The following is a 19,355-nucleotide window of genomic DNA, read 5'->3' as shown; positions in this document are numbered from 1 at the left end:
GTGTGTGTGTGTGTGTGTGTGTGTGTGTGTGTGTGTGTGTGTGTGTGCGTGTGTGCGCGTCTGTGTTTGTACACTCTGTCGGTTCATCTGCACTTCTCTTCTCTTCTCTCCCTGTCCGCTCATTTTCTGAGCTCGTGTTTTGGTACTGAGCCAATAGATATTGCCGTCAACTGTTGAGTCGTCGTCGTGATGCGTCTTGGGACTCTAAATGATGTGTGTGAGAGTTTGTGTTGTCTTTGGCTGCTTATACGTATGCTTTCCACCAATGTGGTTTCACAGGAAATCAGTAGGAAGCCATCTATTTTACTGTCTGTCGGAGCCAAGACACTGGAGCGGTATGTAACCACAACACATACACAGATGCTGCAAGCTACTGAGAAGAAACCTGGACAGATAGTGAATGTGTGTTTCGAGGATTCATTCTTAAATAGAGTGTGTGCACATACTTTAACCACACGAAAGAATAAAAACTGATGTAGAAGCAGGACTGTCAGCATTTGCAGGAAAAGGTGTGTGTGTGTGTGTGTGTGTGTTATAAGCTGTGATTATCATGTCACCAACAGCTCTAGAGATGAAAACCACTAGACCAAGTCTTTCTGTGTGACTTCCTCCGTTGTGCTTTAATTGTAGGTTAATTAAATCTCTTTCTGGGCATCTGTGTTGGTTAGAGACCACTGCCGATCCCTCCTGCCCCACGCTCCTTTGTTATTGTAAATGCACGAACACTCCCCTCACTTTCTCTGGCTTATTGGGTGGCTGCTTGCCCTGTCAGTCACTTAGGGACTGGCATTGTAAACCACTTAATCAGTTAGAATGACAGAGGGCGAGTGCAATGAGGAAGGGAGGGAGGGAGGGGAGTCTCAGCTGAATAGTCTGGCCTGGCAGCAGAGCTTTGAGATGATAGTTGGCAACTGTCCTGACTGCCGATGTGTGGAGTGTGTCGGGGGGGGCTGAATAGGAAGCGCAAAGCAAAGGGTGTGTGCATCTGTGCACGTGTGTGTGTGCAACTTTGTGTGTCCGCCTGCTCAGCTGTGTTGAAAGGCTGCCAGTGTCTAGTCGACTCAGCTGGGTCTTTTTTATCTGGTCTGTTGGAGCGGTGTCAACAGCCTGAGGGGATACAGCCTGGCCTGGCAGAGTCTGGTCTGGTCTCCCAGCAGCTTTGTGGATGAGAGAGCGCCAGTTGATCAGTGTGTCTGTGCAGCTTGGTACTAACACTTATTTTATGGTGCCTCACATCTTAATGGATGCTGTCATGGTTCTTGTTGAGGGTGGGCTATGTGAGTATTATCTCTCTCTCTCTCTCTCTCTGTCTCTCTCTCTCTCTCTCTGTGTGTGTGTGTTTAAAAAGTTAATTGATAAAAAAAAGTGTAAACTCTGTGTAGAAACTATAGTGGTGCAACGGATCATAAAACTCATCTTAAAACACGTATTTGATCAGCAAATATGACATGTGAACACATCATGATAACGTTTACCTTGCCTGAACGCATCATAATGTTACTGAACAGAACCTTTGTTCATTGGCCATTAGCAATGCTGCTAACGTTACTAGCTCCTACCCCTGTCAATTTAAACACGGATTGGTTGTTCACAATGTAACATTGTCAGAGATCGGTCACTAGAAAAGCATAAATGCCGACATCCTGATCGCATATTTTACTGAACATTGGCGGATAACGATCGCCAGTAAAACAATTTTTCACACTGATAACGTTAAACTGTAATTAATCTGTACGGATCAACATCCGGATAATAGTTGGCGTCCGTGTATTGATACAGTATTGCCGCACAAAATATTGCGATACTTTGAATGCAACCATAGATATTAAAGGGTAAGCTACATTAGTATACGTATAAAAATTATATTTAAATCTGTTACAACGGCTAACAGATTTCTATTATCCTGTATAGGGCTGAGCAATATGTTTGGTATCAGGATCATTATATGAATAAGAATAAATTGACAGTATCGATATTTATCACAATATAGACAGATGCAAAGTCATGTAAAATAAATAAATTAAAACTCTCATGGTACATATTGCTGTGAGTGTAGGAAGTTAATGTATGAGCCCTAATCAGCTGAGAAATCGAATAACCTCTGGTCAAAGTGGCGAATGAAAAAACACTTTGCCAAGAAAGAACAGAATTTATCTGGGGGCTCAGTTACCCACCTACTGCAATGTTTTTAACTCTGTTGTTTCTGATGTTTCCACTGGTCTCAAACTCTACAAGGACTAGCTTGAGAAGGGAGTGGGAGGAGAGGTTGTAAATGTTTCTGTCGTGCAGCGCTGTAGAAGTCCATCCTGCCAAAAGCTCGCGTCACGCTGAGCTGTCCCGGTGCCAGAGCATCGGCTGCTCTAGATCGAACCGAGCACAGTCTCCCTGGCACAGCTCCGATAGGGCCTGCATCACCAGAGGGGGTCCTGTAGTGACACATTGGCATTGACATAAAGGCAGAACCTTTGGTGGGAAGTTTGTGCTGTTTTGACTAATGTGGGTGAATAATAATTACCTGCAAGTAAACAATAACATCAAGACTTCTAATAGCTGTGCCTGTTTGCTGTTAAAGAATGCAGAGTCTGATTCAGTTCTGCTAATGGCGGCCCATGATTTTCAGATAGTTAGCTGTTCAGAGAGCAGTGGAATGTAAATGAAAAACAACTGGTGGAACAGTAAGAAATACATAACATTAATATTTTAATTACTTTATTTATAAACTCTGACATTGGCATATCCACAAATGGACATGCCAATGTCCTTCTATAATCAGTGTTTCAGTACTAACCATACTCTACACTTAACACATGTTGAAGCTGAAATTGCTGCATATTTCAAATTCTTTGGGTGGGCAGTGTTGTGACATTGACAGCTTTGCAAGCCCAAAGAAAAACGTGTAACCCATTACAACTTTTGACATTTGTCATTTTCTTTGTCGTCCATTCAGCAGCAGGCGGCGATGCTCCCGCTGGCCGGTGTGGCGGTGTCTTCGGCCGTACCCACAGCCGACCCGGAGAAGCGCAAGCTGATCCAGCAGCAGCTGGTCCTGCTGCTTCACGCGCACAAGTGCCAGCGGCGGGAGCAGGCCAACGGGGAGGTGAGAGCCTGCGCCCTGCCTCACTGCCGCACCATGAAGAACGTCCTCAACCACATGACCCACTGCCAGGCCGGCAAGTCCTGCCAGGGTGAGTCGGAGCATTTCGAAGCAATCGGAAAAGTTGAAATTGAAAACTTTTTCTGAAGTCCACTCCCCCTTTTTGCTGTTTAAGAATTTGCTGCTGTGTGGTCACATGATTAAAGGTTTAACACAACATAAACTCAGTTCTTTCTAGCCGCCAATCAATGTTCATTGCACTCTTGACAAAGTAAACAAATATAATATGGTTATAATCTGGATCTGGTGTAAAGTCTCCAGCTTTGCCGGGGATGAAGGCTGGAGTTGATAAGCAGACAGTGTTAGCTAGCTATGTATAAAGAAAAGAATACAGAAATAAGTTTAGGAAAATAAATAGGAGGAAAAATAACATATACATTAATAAATACATAAATAAATAGATACTCAAATGAAATGACTAAATAAATGTAAATAATGTAATAATAAATGAATGTAGATAATACAGGAATCAATACAAAGATAAATAAATAAAGGAGCAAATGAAAACAAATGTCTGTCAAATTTTATCAATTAAAATTAAATACAAATATTAAAATTAAAGGCTGCATAATATATGATGTTTATATAGTCTTTTAGTCATGGTATGGATGGGTTTTACACCTCCCACAGTCAGAAAACAACAGATTAAACCAGCAAGCAATGAAAAACATATGGTGAGAAAAATTTCGTCAACATAGAAAAGGATTCCCGTAATGGGACAATCGTGTTCACTGGATGTTGAGATTGGACAGTGAAGATTAAAACTCGACAACCAAATGACAAGTATAACGCACGTGGACTATTCCTATATTTCATCTAGGAAAGACACTTAATGGCTTGTGAATTTTTACCTTCATGGCCATGAAAATGTTTCCCTTAACCCCTTGTTGCTCATACTTTGGGGATTTCCATCCATTCTAATAACACTCGCCTCCTACCTGCTTGCCCACTTGCATGTGTGCTGTTTCTCCCCTATGTTGTCTCTCTGTAATGGTGATATTGTGCGTCTGTCTGCTGTTAAACCACCAGCATTGCTGTAATCAAAATCACCTCAAGCTACTTTCATTTATACTTGTTTTAATGTCTTGCTCTGGCCCTGGACTTGAATGCTTAAGTTAAATTTCATGCCAAACCAACTCCGAGGCCAAGATGTGTGAAGGAGTCAAAGTCTCTGTTCATTTCCTCTGACTCAGGATCTCTGCTTCTGAAATAACTGTGGACTGTAGACTTTGGGGCATATAAGAAAAACAAAGTCCTCTCCCTAGAGTTGAGTGCTTGGTGGCAAACTGTCGGCATTAAAATACCGAACCCTCTAAGTCTCTTATCTTTCTGTCTCTTTTTTTCTCCTTGCAGTGGCTCACTGTGCGTCGTCCAGACAGATCATCTCCCACTGGAAAAATTGCACACGACACGACTGTCCCGTCTGCCTGCCGCTGAAGAACGCCAGCGACAAGCGCGCCCAGCAACGTGAGTACAAGCAGCAGGCTCGGGGCCCGCTGTCTCTTGACCATTGTCGAGTCGCTCAGCGCAGCACAGACGCCAAACGCAAGGCTCAATTACTTCCATTGACTGTGCTGAATAAGCAGGACATCTCGACATGGCAAGCTCTGTGTTTGTCTGACAAAGGCCCCCGTGTTTATCTCCAGATCATGCTGGTAGATTGAGTTCTAGTAGTCCATAGTGACAGCCTCAGAAAGAATTCCACCTGCTTGTGGCTTTCCTGAAATTAGCCAAAGATGCACCGATTTGTGTTGTTCTTGGCCGATCCAGATTTTCTTTCTCACTATTATTGACAGCAATGCTCAGGACCAGTTTTACCACCGTCCGGGAGAATACTTTGAACCAAATCAATGTCGGTGTTTTTATCATCTATACTGGTTATTTGCATGAAAAACAAACAATTCAAATAATTAGAACATTATTGATTGTATGCAAGAGAAAAATCTTGTCATTAGTAGATTTTAATTATGTTTTCTAAGCTGCTTAGAGCTCGTGTTGGGATGTTAAACAGGTCGTAATTCCCCTCTTAGAAAGCATCTTCAATCAACTACTTATTCAAGGTTCTCGCCAAAAACCGACATTTTGACAAGATTACATTTGAACACATCATGATGGTGTTGTTATAATTTAATTTCAATAGTGCTTGAACGCACCAAAATGCAAGTCAATTCAACCTCGCTTACCTTTAGCTGTCTCGCCCCACTCTGAGCCGCTCGTTGTAATTACGCTGAGCGGCATGTTTGGAATGAATTACAATACAGCTGTATATAGTCGCGTGCGTGTGGCTGTGGCGCTACTGTATTGTGTGCCAACGTAAAACTATCCTGCAGCGCATGTATGTAAATGTGACTGGCAACATTTGAGACTGATGCGGACAATCAGCTGAAAACTGGTCGGCTGTTTGATCTCTATGTTTACGTGTTGGCTATTTGTATGTTTTACTATTCAGGGAATTCATTGCTCCTCCACATTTACTAAAAGCACTCGGTGAGTACGAGTGGTCCTGCTGGGCTTGTAATCTGATACATAATAAAGAAAGGAGTGTGATGGAGGGAGGGGGGGGAGACAGAGAGCGTGTGCTAGAGGCGTCTTGCTGAGCCATTGGCTGTTTACTGCTACTCCCCTCTAGAGCACAGTCGAATTTGACACTCTTTGCCTCGCACTAAAACAGTTTTTCTTTCTGTTCTGTTTTTTCACTCTCTTCATGTAACTGTTGTCACAGATTCACAGTCTGTTCTTTTGTGCCCGGCCATCTTTTCCGGATTACTTAAACCAGTTACCATTTTCTCTCTCATTGTTTCTTGCTTGTTTTCTATTTCTTTACGTCACCTCTCTGCTCAGCATCTTTCATCACTTACAGCATTCCAGAGTTAGTCTGTCCCTGTTTGGCTTGCATGTTAAAGAACATGATGCAGAGGCTTGCCTCTCCTGCCAACACAAGCAGAACGCAGTATTTCTTTACCCTTCCTCCTCCAATTTTTGTCTTTTCACAAACCAAGAGATTTTCTTTAGCCCGACCAAAGCCTGAACCCAGAAAAATATGCTAATGCTCTGTCCCCTGAAGGGATTAATGCATTTATTCAGTTCACTGCTCTGTAAATGGTTTAGCCTTACATTATGTATTGTTTTGCCACGTGACTTCATCTTGCCAGAGGTCAAAGTGTGTAGGCATGTGTGTTTCGTTTCTAGGTCTTCGCCAAGTCTTGTCGCTGTGTTTTTAAAAAGCAGATTCTTCTCATATTTATTGGGCTTGGCACACAGCATCAACATTTGCATTTTGTTTGCGTTCTTTAGCTGGTGCGGCAGTGAGCAAGATGTTCCAACATTTCAAATTGTATATTATGTGATTATGTGAATATGATTGCGTTTGAGTGTTTTTTGGCCTGACTGCTCCGTCTCTCTCTCCAGCCATGTTGAGCTCCCCCAGTACGGGCCTCCAGAACCCCATGTCCTCAGTTGGTGTGGGCCAGCCCAGTGCTCCCACCATCAATACCTCAACCCCCATAGACCCCAGCTCCATGCAGAGAGCCTACGAGGCACTTGGGCTGCCTTACAGCAGCCAGACCACTGGGCGGGCCCCGGGAGGCCCCGGACAGACGGCAGGCGCACAGAATGCCCAGCAACAGCTTCCGCAGTTGAGATCCATCAATGCACTTGGTAAAACCAAACAACTTGATTTTTTTATCCCTACACTTTTAGAAACCTTCCAATATTGGTTCCTTTCTAAAATATACAAATGTATATATTGATCGATATGCACAGCATGTGTGAATGCACAGCACTAGAGCTGCAACAATTAATTGATTAGTTGTTAACTGTTAAATTATTGGCAACTATTTTGATAGTCAATCAGGTTGAGTAATTCTTTAAGTATAAAAAGTCAAAATTCTCTTATTCCAGCTTCTTCAATGTATATATTTGTTGGTCTCTTCTCTCAGTCGTGACAGTAAACAGAATAACTGAGTTGTCGACATTTTAATGACGACAACCAATCGATAAATTAGGAAAGTAATTGACAGCTAAATTGACAATGAAAGAAGTCGTTAGTTGCAGTCCCACACTGCATAGCCAACTTCAAGGCTCCTAAATGGGTCAGAAATGTATGTTTATGTTTTTTGTTGTTTAGTAACATAGTACGCTTTAGTTGTATAAATGGCGGCCATATTGTATATGCTGAGCTCGATTTGAATTTTTTTTTAATTCAAGGAGTAGTTGTTTAATCGGTGTTCTGTATTCACAGGTAACCAGATGACTCTTGGAGGTGCAGCACTGTCCGTGACCACTTCAGAACAGACGAACCTGCACACAGACTCCCTTCCCAACACACTCAACACTAACAAGTCAGTCCCAGCCAACGCCTGCATTGCATTTGTTGATCCTAAATGTTTATTTAATTGCAAGAAACCTTATGTAGCTACTTTTAAAAAGGTCCTGATGCAAATATGAGTGCAGTTGCCTGAAAAAAACACAATAAAACCTATATTTCAAAACAGAAATATAAGCCGTAACTTCTGTCGTCCTGTTTCGCCTCCAGTCAGCTGCTGTCAGACGGGTCAGCTATGGGCTCATTGGGCAGCCTGCCCACAGCAGCACCCATCTCTGCCACAGGCACCAGGAAATCGTGGCATGAGCATGTCACTCAGGACCTGCGCAATCACCTCGTACACAAACTGTAAGTGCACAGCCCTACTGGAGAACTGTCAGACTTGTTGGTGTCTTTATTTGTTAGTCACCGTATCTTGGCTGTTCTTTCTGACCCTGATTGTAAATGTACATTGTTGTTGTTTTTTTTTTTTAAGTACAGTAGTAGAAATTAAATATTCATTGCTGCAATTTCTGTACTCCTTGTGGCAGAGTACAAGCCATATTCCCTACCCCCGACCCGGCAGCTTTGAAGGACAGACGGATGGAGAACTTGGTGGCCTACGCCAGAAAAGTGGAGGGGGACATGTACGAGTCAGCTAACAGCCGGGTAGGTTTCAACTAGGAAATACCTTGCTCACCTTATCTAGACCACACACACACAAAGCCGTTTTTCTTTTTAGTAGATACACAGTATGCTCGTTTTTTTGTCAAATTTACCGCCTCCTTCCACTTTCCCCGTTCCTCCCCTCAGGATGAGTACTATCACTTCCTGGCTGAGAAAATCTATAAAATCCAAAAGGAACTGGAGGAGAAGAGGCGCTCAAGGCTGCAGAAGCAAATCATCAACCAGGCACCTCTGGCCACCCAGGGGAGCCAGCAGCCCGGCCTCCCCCAGCCCAGTGCCTTTGGCCCAAGGCCACAGAGTGAGTGCAGTGTTTACAAGACGACAAACATTTTTGAAACGGGACGAGATTCAGAAACCTTGGACAACCGTTTGCGTCCTTGATATTCCTGATAATATATGCAGTTTGTTTCCATTTTTGTTATTAAAAAGAATGAGTTGACATATTACCCAGCTATGGTTGGGTCATAGTGATACCAATAACCTGAAGAGATCTTGCTATTGTCTACCTTTTTTTAAATATCTGTGGTTTCTTGATTTGTCAGATAATTTATTCACTGACTAATGAATATTCTCATCTGGGTATTTTATCTTTAGAGTATGCGTAGGTGTCTAAATTGAATTTCCAGACAATTGCTGTATATCCAGCCATTTATCATGTTCGATTTCTTGTATTCTTGGAAAAAGTTGAGAATATTTAACCATGCAGCAGAAATGATTTGCCTTTTTTCATTACATCCGGCTGTGCTGTTCTTCAAGCTGCTTTATGGTTTAATGTTTGTTTTTTTTCTTTTTGTTTTATAGATGGACCTGTTCCTCTGCCCAACATGCCAAATCAGATCATGAATCGCATGCAGGTGTCACAAGGTATTTGCACACCGTATTTTCCAATTCAGATACAACGAAAAACAAAGATGTGGAAGATGTACAAATGAAGAGGAACAGTAAAGATGATTCGGGGACAAATACTCGCCAAACATGATCAGGAAGTCTGAATGAAGCAGAACACATTAACTGATGATTCCATGAAAGGCAAACAAGCACAGGGAAGAGACAAAAGTTAGTGTTGTGTTAAAAGATGCCTTCTACTGCACCTAGGACGTACTTTAGCATACATACTACATAACTGTGTAGCTTAAGCCGCTTGAAAAATGACATCTGCTTTGGTATAACTTGAACTGAAAGTTTATGTATGCATGTTTTTTGATGTATAAACTTTCACCACTATCTTTGATTGTGTAGTACTTCTGAGTTCTGTTTGTCCATGGCTTAACATTTTGGTCCCCTGTTCCGTACAGGAATCAACCAGTTCAACCACATGGCTCTGCCCAACGCCCAAATATCCCAGACACCGATGGGAGCCCGCGCTGCCTCACCCATGAACCACCCACAGCAAATGAACATGAGCTCCGTCCCAGCGGTAAAGAAAGCAGAGGGACACACACACACACACACACACACACACACACACACACACACACACACACAGGCATATAAGTAGCATGAGCTAACACACAGTTGCTGGTAAATCCAGGCTCTGTCTGCACAAGCTACCTCGGGCTTATTTAAAATGTAGTCGACTGGTCCGGTCAGGAGCTGGTGAACGTTAAGATGGACAACGCAGTAAAGAAGCCACTGTATCTGTGATGAGCTACACATTTCCTTAATCTTTCATCAATCATGTACTAATCAGTCAAAGCAAATACTAATTACTAATAATGTGATATTTGAAGTTATTAAATGTGTAAATATGTCTAATGGTATATGAAATAAATTAAGATAATGCCATCAGTCCGGATTTTACCAGCTTTTCTGGACAACCTAAATTCGATGTGGTGAAACATGCAAGGACTGTAAAGGGAGGGAAGTCCAGTTACACACACAAAAACACGTATTGTAGATGGAAGAATGTCATTGTACATTATTATGGGGCTGGAATGCCAGTAATGTGATTGGTCTCTGCCACGGCTCAGTGGAAACTCCTGTCACTGTGCTCACACTAACGCCATCTTTTCCTTTGCCTTGTTAGATGGGCATGTCTCCCTCCAGGATGCCCCAGGCCCAGGGCTTGATAGCCGGACATGGCGGTGGCAACATGGTAGGCCAGACGGCCAGCCAGGGACAGTTTCTGGCTCAGACCCAGTTCCCTCCGGGATCAACAACAGCCGCTGCAACGGGGGCCATGACTGTCACTGTGGGGCCCGGTATAGGCCAACCACCTGCACAGGCTGCCGTCACCCAGGTGAGACATGGCGAGGGCTGTGGAGCTGTAGTAAACAAAGTGGGTTAACGGATTGGTTTGGCTGTTTTCAGTAATGCTATCCTTCAACAAAGTTCTGCTAATTTCGGGGGACTAAAACTCAAACTACTTTCACCAATCATACTACGCACTAATTGCTCTTAGATTGTTCCCATGCCAATCACAAGGTGCTCACTAAACCTCAAATTGTGGGTGGTGTTGTGTTTGTCTGGTTGACCTTATGCTTGTATGTTTGTCTGCTAATCTTGTGCGTATGTCCGCCTGCCACTTGTGTGTGTCCTTCTCTCCAGCAACAGCAGCAACAACAACAACAGAGCGCTAACCTCCCCATGAATGCACTTGGCCCCTTGCTGGGCCCTCAGCTATCCTCCTCCCAATCCCCCTTGCACACCACACCTCCTCCTGCTGCCTCCTCTGCCTCCACGGCCGGGGGGGTCACTAACCTGCCGCACCCCCAGCCCTCTAGCCGCAGCTCCACCCCCACCCTCCCTGGCCCCGCCCAGGGTGCCACCCCGCCCCGCCCCACCCAGCCCCAACCCCAGGTGGAACTCCCTGCAGCAGCACAGACGCAGCAGCCCCCACCTCAGCCCCCTACCACGCCGGTGAGACTGAGACCCTCAGCATGCCCTCCAAACTCCCATCCCTTCTGACTGTCATGTACCAACCCGTCCCATCCACCTTTCTGTCTGATAACTGCATCTTCACCACTGCTTGTAGCATTCATCACAATGGGAATGTTAACATCTGTCAACAACGGAGCAATGAAACCAATATGGAGGGCTTCATCTGTGTTGTGGCTTCAGCCCTGCATGCAAAAAAAACGCAATTGAGCCGTTGCCAATACCTCATATTTGTCTTTTCTGTCTCTATCCCTCCCTCCCCCGTTTCAGCTGTCTCAACCAGGGGCCGGTCTGGAAAACCGGGTGCCCACGCCAGCCTCGGCTGCCAGTGCCGACCTGCACTCGCAGCACGTCGGAGCAGACCTGCCTGTCCAGGAGGTCAAAGCTGAGGCACACCATGACCAACAAGAGTTTAAGGCCGCTGGCGGCAAAACTGAGCCCAAGATGGAGGTGGGTTGAATCGATGTGTTTTTAAATACATGTCAACTGATTTATCTATCCATCCGTTGATTTATGCTGCTGTAAACTGCACTCTCTTTCCAATGAATCGGTCTTGTTGTATCAGCCATGGCGTGATCGATCCACATTAAATAGTTTCTTTGTCAATGTCATTCTCAAGTTCTGTATTTATCACTTCCATTCATTCAGTCAGTCACAGTGGGCCCTTGACTGGTGTGCTAGTTGTAGCTCGCACGCTGTTGGCCTCAGTTTACTATGCATAAAAAAAATATTGAATTAGTTTCACACAGTGAGTTATGAAAATGTTATATTTGGGAAAAGGAGAGCACAGTTATTGGATCGTAAATATCGGCAGATACCCTCAGTTGAGGTAATGAAATCTGTATCAAGAGAAGTTGCATCTGTGAATCCTTAATTTTGAGAAAAGTTTCACGCCTGCACACTGACTTCAGGCCTCAAAGTTGATTCCAATAGATAAGTCAGATCTTCACCTTAGTCAAAAGGTTCAACTTGGTTCAAAACGTTGCCTAATCGAATGTGGCTTTCAAAATACACCTGCACCTACGTGATACGTGTATAAGTACACTCCTTTATCTTTAGTATTTAGATTATCAACACGGACAATTTCATGGGATGATCATCAAAGTCTTGAATATGAGAGACCAGTGCTACCAGTCACCCAACATTCCATAGTGTTCACTTTTAAAACATGACTCTTATATAATGGGTCACTCTCCTTTTTTTTGTCCATAGACTGAGGAAGACTCTGCTTCAACGGTGGTTAAGAAGGAGGAGCCAGAGGAGAAGCTGGAGCCCATGGAGGTGGAGGAGAAAAAAACGGAAATGAAGACAGAACCCAAAGAAGAGGAAGAGGGTGGAGCCAACAGCACGGCCTCTTCATCCCCCTCTCAGTCACGGAGGAAAAGTGAGTCTGATGCCAAGAATGAATACAATCTGTGCAGAGTCTGACCGATCCACTCAGTACGCGGGTAAACGGGTTCCCGTCATTGCCAGTAATGTTAATACATCCACTCTGTCAGCCGTGAGACGCTCATGACTTAGTATGAGTTTGGCACTGGAGACTCTGAACAATGTCTAGACTCTTGTAAGGCTTCTTTGAGCTTGGCTGCACTTTACACACATAATGAACCGGCTGTGCACCTGCTGCTAGAATACACCCGACGAATCAGGATGTTGCTGATGTGTCGTTTCTGTTTTTGGATTACTAACACGTACCTCGTCCACTATTCATTCTTCAGTCTTTAAGCCCGAGGAGTTACGCCAGGCTCTGATGCCGACTCTGGAGTCTCTCTACAGGCAGGACCCCGAGTCACTGCCCTTCAGACAACCAGTAGACCCTATGCATCTGGGCATCCCTGTACGTAGCACACATGCACTTCAATGCTTCAAACGCAACCTTTTGAAATGACGAATGTGTTGCCTGTGGGATGTTGTTAAATGTTGTGCAGTTTTGATGGATGCCCGTAATTCAGCTGCACTGTTTCATTTCTATTGATCTCTAACACATACGTGTTCTTCTCTCTGCAGGACTACTTTGACATTGTTAAGAACCCAATAGACCTGTCCACAATAAAGCGTAAGCTTGACACAGGCCAATACCAGGAGCCCTGGCAATACGTTGACGATGTCTGGGTGATGTTCAACAACGCCTGGCTCTACAACCGCAAGACGTCCCGCGTCTACAAGTACTGCTCCAAGCTGGCGGAGGTGTTTGAGTCAGAGATCGACCCCGTCATGCAGGGCCTGGGATACTGCTGCGGGAGGAAGGTGAGCTGAAGGGGGTGTTAAAGAGGCAATAAATGGAGTAGGGAAACGTATTTTGTCCGTTATCCATAAATGGCTGTAACAAAAAGGATTTTTTTTTTGTTCAATTGTTGCCTAATTACAAAAAATCCAATGTTTAGTACTTCTCTTTTTGACTCAGAATGATGAGTACGAGTTTGACTGTTCACTAAAGATGAGGCAAATTTAGACGCTAAACCAACAGCTCCTAATGAAAAGGAATTATGAAATGAATAAACCTTGTTTTTTTTCACCACCTTTGTCATGTTGCTTGTGTCTGCAGTACGAGTTCTCCCCTCAAACCCTCTGTTGCTATGGCAAGCAGCTCTGCACCATACCTACTGGAGGCACATACTACAGCTACCAGAACAGGTACAGGCGTCTACGCATTAATGTGTGCTTCTCCGCCGTAAACGCAGCTACGTATTCAATAAAATCTGTTGGAATTGTAATCTCACTGAATCATTTTCTACGTGTCACACAATCTGCATGCACAGTTGTTCACAAAGCGTTTTCACGGGCAAATAAATGCAGCAATTTGAAGCGTATTAGGCGCCGCCTGCAGCCCGGGATCTGTTCCTCTGCAGCTCTAGAGGGACCACTGTGATCCGGGCCTGTAGTCTCATCCTGACAGCTTCGGCTTTAATGGCTCTACCTCTAGGTCCTGGCACGGCGAGAGACTACAAAATGGTTTTGCTCACAACAACATCTCTTAACAGCCAGGTTGCCAGTGTTGCACATACAGGGAAACACGCTGAAGACTTTAAACCCAGAAGAGCGCTGGGCACAGAGCAACAAAGCAGTGGGTTGATTGTGATTTGCTCAGCATCTATCGGATCCATCCAGCAGATGACTGCCTGCACCACAGTCCCTTGCACCCCCTGCTGCATGAACAGCATTACTGCAGCCCCCCCCCTTTTTCCACACTTCAACTGGGCACTGTTAAGCAGAGCAGCTCAGAAGCGGTAGTGATAGAGCACAGCCTGACAGACAACATGCGGCTCCTGCAGCACACTCCATTTACACTCTCAACGGGAGCTCAGGGTTTTCCCCGCTCTCTGTTATAAAACATGAAAGTTATTTTGTGCAGACTCGTGTTGAACACACAAGTAGCCGAATATTAAGTGAGCGTTGAATGTGTTGAATTTTGAATGTCATTTTTGCAGGTATCATTTCTGTGAGAAGTGCTTCAATGAGATCCAAGGGGAGAGCGTGACGTTGGGGGATGATCCTGCACAGCCACAGACGTGAGTATACTGCCTATCGATAAAGCCACTAATGTAATACAAGCAATTCAGATTAATCAACGCATGTATTTCTTCAACAGCCGTAGTGTTCTTATTGAAGCGTGGCCCCCACGCAGACTCGGCCTGCAATGAGAGAAGCGAAGAGCATAGGACTGAAGATAGAAAAAAAGAAATCAACAGTGTTTTTTGTATTGGTCCTATTGTTCTCACTAACTCTCCTCTGTCTCTTCTTTTCTTTTCTCTGACACTTCAGGATGATATCAAAGGACCAGTTTGAACGGAAGAAGAACGACGTACTCGACTCTGAACCGTAAGTAGACACAAACCCTCTCAGCGAGGAGGACTAATGCAGACGGAGCTCATGTCGTGTTCTTTCTGCTCTTCTTTTTTCCCCCCACTTGCATGTTCCTCATCACATCTTACATCGTTCACATCTGGCTTCATGTTTGTGCTTTTGGTGAACAATCTGCACATTTTCTCTCCGGAGCTCTCGGATCAGTCACTCGGGCTTCAGTGAGGCCTCGGGGCAGCTCGGCAGCACCACCTGCTTCGTGTCAAACACTCTGTCTGACCGATGAGTTCACATCGTTATTGTGACTTTGTGTTAAATAAGATGTCCTCTCTCCAAGGCACAATGGCTTTGGTTGCTAAGTGTCTGACTGTATGCTTGCTTCTCTTTAGGTTTGTTGAATGTAAAGATTGTGGACGGAAGATGCACCAGATATGCGTCTTGCACTACGATGTCATTTGGCCATCTGGGTGAGCTGTCGACTCCTACTTTTAGTAGATTTGCATAACTTTTTTTTTTTTTTTTTGCACATTCTATGTATGTTAATCGTAACAATAACTCTTAACTTCTCTCTCTTCTCTCTTTCCAGATTCATCTGTGAAAATTGTTTAAAGAAGAGTGCAAAAACGCGAAAGGAAAACAAGTTCTCTGCAAAACGTTAGTTCAAATCTCTTCAAACCGATTATTGCAGTTTTGTCTCACAAGCACTGAAGACCCCAGATAATATAAATCCCCCCCGCACATGGGCAGCATATGTCTGTCTCTGGCTTTTTCTCCTTTTTTTTGATGTTGGCCTCGTGGTCTCTCTGGCATTTTTCTTTGGTGTTTGTAGCCCTGGAGAACAATACTGACCTTTATGGCATATGGTGGTTCAACGGATAAACCAATACTCATTTTACAGAACAGAGCCTGAACGCATCATGATGTAACCGAACTGAACCTTCGTTCTTTGTCCATTAGCCACGTTACCAGCTCTCCTCCGGTCTTTTTCAACACGGATTGGTTGTTTACGATGTAACATTATCAGAGATCGGCAACTAGAAAAGCACGAATGACGTCCTAATCGCATATTTTACTGAACATTGGCGGATAACGATGTCAGTAAAACTTTATTTCACACTGTGATGGTGAAAGTAAACTGTGTAATTCATCCGCGGTTCACACATGCCGGTTCTCACATAAATCTGTTCTTGTCTTTTTCTTGTTTTAATTAAATTGAAGACTACTGCAGTAGTTTAAGTATCCAATGTGTATCCCCTGCTTTTTTAAAAAAAATTTTATCATGTTTAAAAGAATTTCCGTTTTTCATGGATTCCTCCTGTGTGTTTGCACACTGTAGGGCTGCAGTCCACACGGTTGGGAATGTACATAGAGGACCGTGTGAATAAATACTTGAAGAGACAGAACCACCCGGAGGCCGGAGAGGTGTTTGTGCGAGTGGTGGCGAGCTCTGACAAAACGGTGGAAGTAAAACCAGGCATGAAATCCAGGTGAGAGCGTCGCTGACGGGAAGATGAGGAGAACTGGGTGTATGTAATGCACGCTTTGGTGTGTTTACCCATTTTAATTACTTTCTACTTTAAATTACCGGATCGTTGTTTAGCAACTAAACGTGCCTCGGTCAAATAAATGAACAACCGAAGAGTCAACAGTGGAGATGAGGGATGCCATAATGTTGTAGACAACCAAATACCTGTCGGTGATCCACCGTCACAGTTCATGTTTGTCCTGAACTTATGTCTTCTTTTCTCTGCCCTGCAAAGCTGAATGCCCTCTGTAAAGCCTTTTGTACTGATTGTGGTGCACACCCTCCCCGAGCACCGGTCACTGTTTGATCCTCTCACACACGATCAAAGTCTGCTCGTCCCGTCCTCTTAGGGAGGAGGCCCTCGCCCGAGAACATGTTCTCTTCAGGTTGACTGATTTAAGGCCGTCTTCTTTTTATTGACTCTCGGTCATTTCACTTGAACTGTCCCATTATGCTCTCCTGTGTCGCTAAAAGCAGCGACACACGAGGCCACTTCTCGGGGCTCTTTTTTTTCCTAGAAGGCTTCATAGTCGCACTAAAATAGAAACTTTAAACTGTTATTATATAACATTTATGTAGTGTGTTATACAAGATGATACAGAGTTTAAGATGTTTTTGTGGCAACATACCTTTACAGCCGCCCATGTAACAGAAACCATCATATATATATATATATATAAGCTACAGCTTTGCACAGTCGGCACCTTTTGTATGGATTGTGTTGTGTTCAGAGTACACCATCATGATCTGTTTTAGCTGGCAATCACCCAAGACAGAATATTATAACGTGTTCTAGTTTCACCATCTAACTAGAGATCATATTTTAATATTTGATTTTTCTTCATAACCACAGGTTTGTCGACACGGGGGAAATGCCCGAGACCTTTCCCTACAGAACCAAAGCACTTTTCGCCTTTGAGGAGATTGACGGCGTGGATGTGTGCTTCTTTGGCATGCACGTGCAGGAGTACGGCTCCGAGTGCTCATTCCCCAACACTAGGTCTGTACAGCCAACAATTGAGTGTACCACGTGGCAATAAAGGACTTTTTATGAGTGAAATGTACCATGTTCCCTCTCTCTACCTCTGCAGACGGGTCTACATATCCTACCTTGACAGTATTCACTTCTTCAGACCTCGGATTCTACGGACAGCAGTGTACCACGAGATCCTCATCGGCTATCTAGAATATGTCAAGAAACTCGGGTAGGCCTTGCTCTAATGCTCCTTTTCCGCCTCACCATGGGGAAGAGTCTCTGGAGTGAACTTTGTGGTGTGATTTTGACTTAAGGAAGCAGATGCCTTAATTTACACGTCTCATTATTGGTCTGTGTATGCCCGCAGCTATGCCCAGGGCCACATCTGGGCGTGTCCACCCAGTGAGGGAGATGACTACATCTTCCACTGTCATCCTCTTGACCAGAAGATCCCAAAGCCCAAGAGGCTGCAAGAGTGGTACAGGAAGATGCTGGACAAGGCCTTTGCAGAGAGGATTCTGCATGACTACAAGGTAAAGGAGTAGACACTTTGTTTTAAATACGTACGCAAGACTGACGTCTGAATAAGGGGCTCGTAATATTTAGAACAAAGGAAACATTTACGTGTGCATGCAAACCTTTGATTTACTGTGTTCCTGATCATATTCCCTGGGAGGTTTCTGTGTGAATAGTTGAACACATTTGCTATTTTGTCTGTAACAACAGACAAATGCATTAAATATGTAAAATATGTTGGATTACTGAAAACAAATGGAATACATCTTGTGTCTTTGCCTTCCTCTCAGGACATCTGCAAACAGGCGACAGAGGACCGCCTGACCAGCGCCAATGAGCTGCCGTACTTCGAAGGCGACTTCTGGCCCAACGTGCTGGAGGAGAGCATTAAGGAGCTGCAGCAGGAGGCGGAGGAGAGGAAGAAGGAGGAGAACACAACTGCTTCTGAAACCCCTGAGGTTTGTGTTGTGGTTTGTTGATATGGTTCTATCAAAGCCAGAATTTACAAATCCACTGTCTGCTCCCGTTTTGTTGTCTTTGACAGACATTTTTGCTCTTCCGAGCTTCTATAGATTTAACAGTCTTTCATAAACAACTCCTTTTAAAGCTTGGAATATTGTTTTCCACATTGTAACTGAGGAACAAGGTGTTATGATGAAGATAAACAATCGTACTGTAATGAGTCCTAGCTTGGCGCAGCTGGAGAGATTCCATCAATGTAGATAAAATATGTGAACATGTAATTAGCGGTTTTCTTTAATATTTGTCATCCTCTATCTCCTGCAGGGTACGCCAAGTGACAGCAAAAACGCTAAAAAGAAGAACAACAAGAAGACCAGTAAAAATAAGGGCAGCGTAAGCCGAGCCAATAAGAAGAAACCTGGGATGCCGAATGTAGCCAATGATCTGTCCCAGAAGCTCTACGCCAGCATGGAGAAACACAAAGAGGTTCGATTTGTTTCTGATAGATATTAGATATTAAGCTGTTTTGATGATAAACAGGCTTTTTCTAAACATTAGATCGTGAATATAGGGAAATCTTTTAATATGTTTTACTAGCGTTTCAGTTTTGCTTGTGCTTCTCTAACTCACATTTCTGTGCGTCTTCCTCCGTCTGATGAAGGTGTTCTTTGTGATCCACCTCCACTCTGCTCCCATGGCCAACACCCTGCCTCCCATCGTTGACCCTGACCCCATGCTCTCTTGTGACCTGATGGATGGCCGCGATGCCTTCCTGACTCTGGCCAGGGACAAACACTGGGAGTTCAGCTCCCTCAGGAGGTGCAAGTGGAGCAGCATGTGCATGCTGGTTGAGCTGCACAACCAGGGACAGGACCGCTTTGTCTACACTTGCAACGAGTGCAAGCACCATGTAGAGACGCGCTGGCACTGCACTGTGTGCGAGGTGAGTTACTACTACTACTACTACTGTTTGTATGCTGTGGTGTGTTTTTTACTCAGGAATGACTTCTGTGTCAGTGTCCTGTGCCTGAAACTGTATAAACAATCTAAAATA

The 19,355-nt window shown here is 44.2% G+C and overlaps 1 protein-coding gene across 4 annotated transcripts in view; it reads left to right on the top strand.

Annotated features, from left to right (window-relative positions):
* The window catches only part of crebbpa (CREB binding lysine acetyltransferase a), a 34,444-nt gene that overhangs the window by 11,497 nt on the left and 3,592 nt on the right, over nucleotides 1-19,355 (top strand). The window contains exons 3-29 of one of the 4 annotated variants that reach the window (XM_031864659.1): nucleotides 2,951-3,185; nucleotides 4,508-4,621; nucleotides 6,563-6,811; nucleotides 7,395-7,494; nucleotides 7,689-7,826; nucleotides 8,009-8,126; nucleotides 8,271-8,442; nucleotides 8,946-9,008; nucleotides 9,440-9,561; nucleotides 10,171-10,383; nucleotides 10,692-11,003; nucleotides 11,292-11,471; nucleotides 12,234-12,405; nucleotides 12,740-12,858; nucleotides 13,029-13,268; nucleotides 13,567-13,655; nucleotides 14,450-14,530; nucleotides 14,784-14,840; nucleotides 15,212-15,289; nucleotides 15,409-15,476; nucleotides 16,159-16,309; nucleotides 17,201-17,347; nucleotides 17,439-17,552; nucleotides 17,691-17,856; nucleotides 18,130-18,297; nucleotides 18,626-18,787; nucleotides 18,963-19,244. In XM_031864659.1, the coding sequence (XP_031720519.1) occupies nucleotides 2,951-3,185; nucleotides 4,508-4,621; nucleotides 6,563-6,811; nucleotides 7,395-7,494; nucleotides 7,689-7,826; nucleotides 8,009-8,126; nucleotides 8,271-8,442; nucleotides 8,946-9,008; nucleotides 9,440-9,561; nucleotides 10,171-10,383; nucleotides 10,692-11,003; nucleotides 11,292-11,471; nucleotides 12,234-12,405; nucleotides 12,740-12,858; nucleotides 13,029-13,268; nucleotides 13,567-13,655; nucleotides 14,450-14,530; nucleotides 14,784-14,840; nucleotides 15,212-15,289; nucleotides 15,409-15,476; nucleotides 16,159-16,309; nucleotides 17,201-17,347; nucleotides 17,439-17,552; nucleotides 17,691-17,856; nucleotides 18,130-18,297; nucleotides 18,626-18,787; nucleotides 18,963-19,244 (4,110 nt within the window). Of the gene's footprint in view, nucleotides 1-2,947; nucleotides 3,186-4,507; nucleotides 4,622-6,562; nucleotides 6,812-7,394; nucleotides 7,495-7,688; nucleotides 7,827-8,008; nucleotides 8,127-8,270; nucleotides 8,443-8,945; nucleotides 9,009-9,439; nucleotides 9,562-10,170; nucleotides 10,384-10,691; nucleotides 11,004-11,291; nucleotides 11,472-12,233; nucleotides 12,406-12,739; nucleotides 12,859-13,028; nucleotides 13,269-13,566; nucleotides 13,656-14,449; nucleotides 14,531-14,783; nucleotides 14,841-15,211; nucleotides 15,290-15,408; nucleotides 15,477-16,158; nucleotides 16,310-17,200; nucleotides 17,348-17,438; nucleotides 17,553-17,690; nucleotides 17,857-18,129; nucleotides 18,298-18,625; nucleotides 18,788-18,962; nucleotides 19,245-19,355 lie in introns of all 4 variants that reach the window. The other 3 variants (XM_031864660.1, XM_031864658.1, XM_031864661.1) reach the window with 3 other exon arrangements.

This window comes from Anarrhichthys ocellatus, unplaced genomic scaffold (assembly GCF_004355925.1).
Source record: "Anarrhichthys ocellatus isolate YVR2014 unplaced genomic scaffold, GSC_Weel_1.0 scaffold31, whole genome shotgun sequence".
In the NCBI taxonomy this organism is placed as follows: domain Eukaryota; kingdom Metazoa; phylum Chordata; class Actinopteri; order Perciformes; family Anarhichadidae; genus Anarrhichthys; species Anarrhichthys ocellatus.
This window is presented reverse-complemented; position numbering and strand designations above follow the sequence as displayed.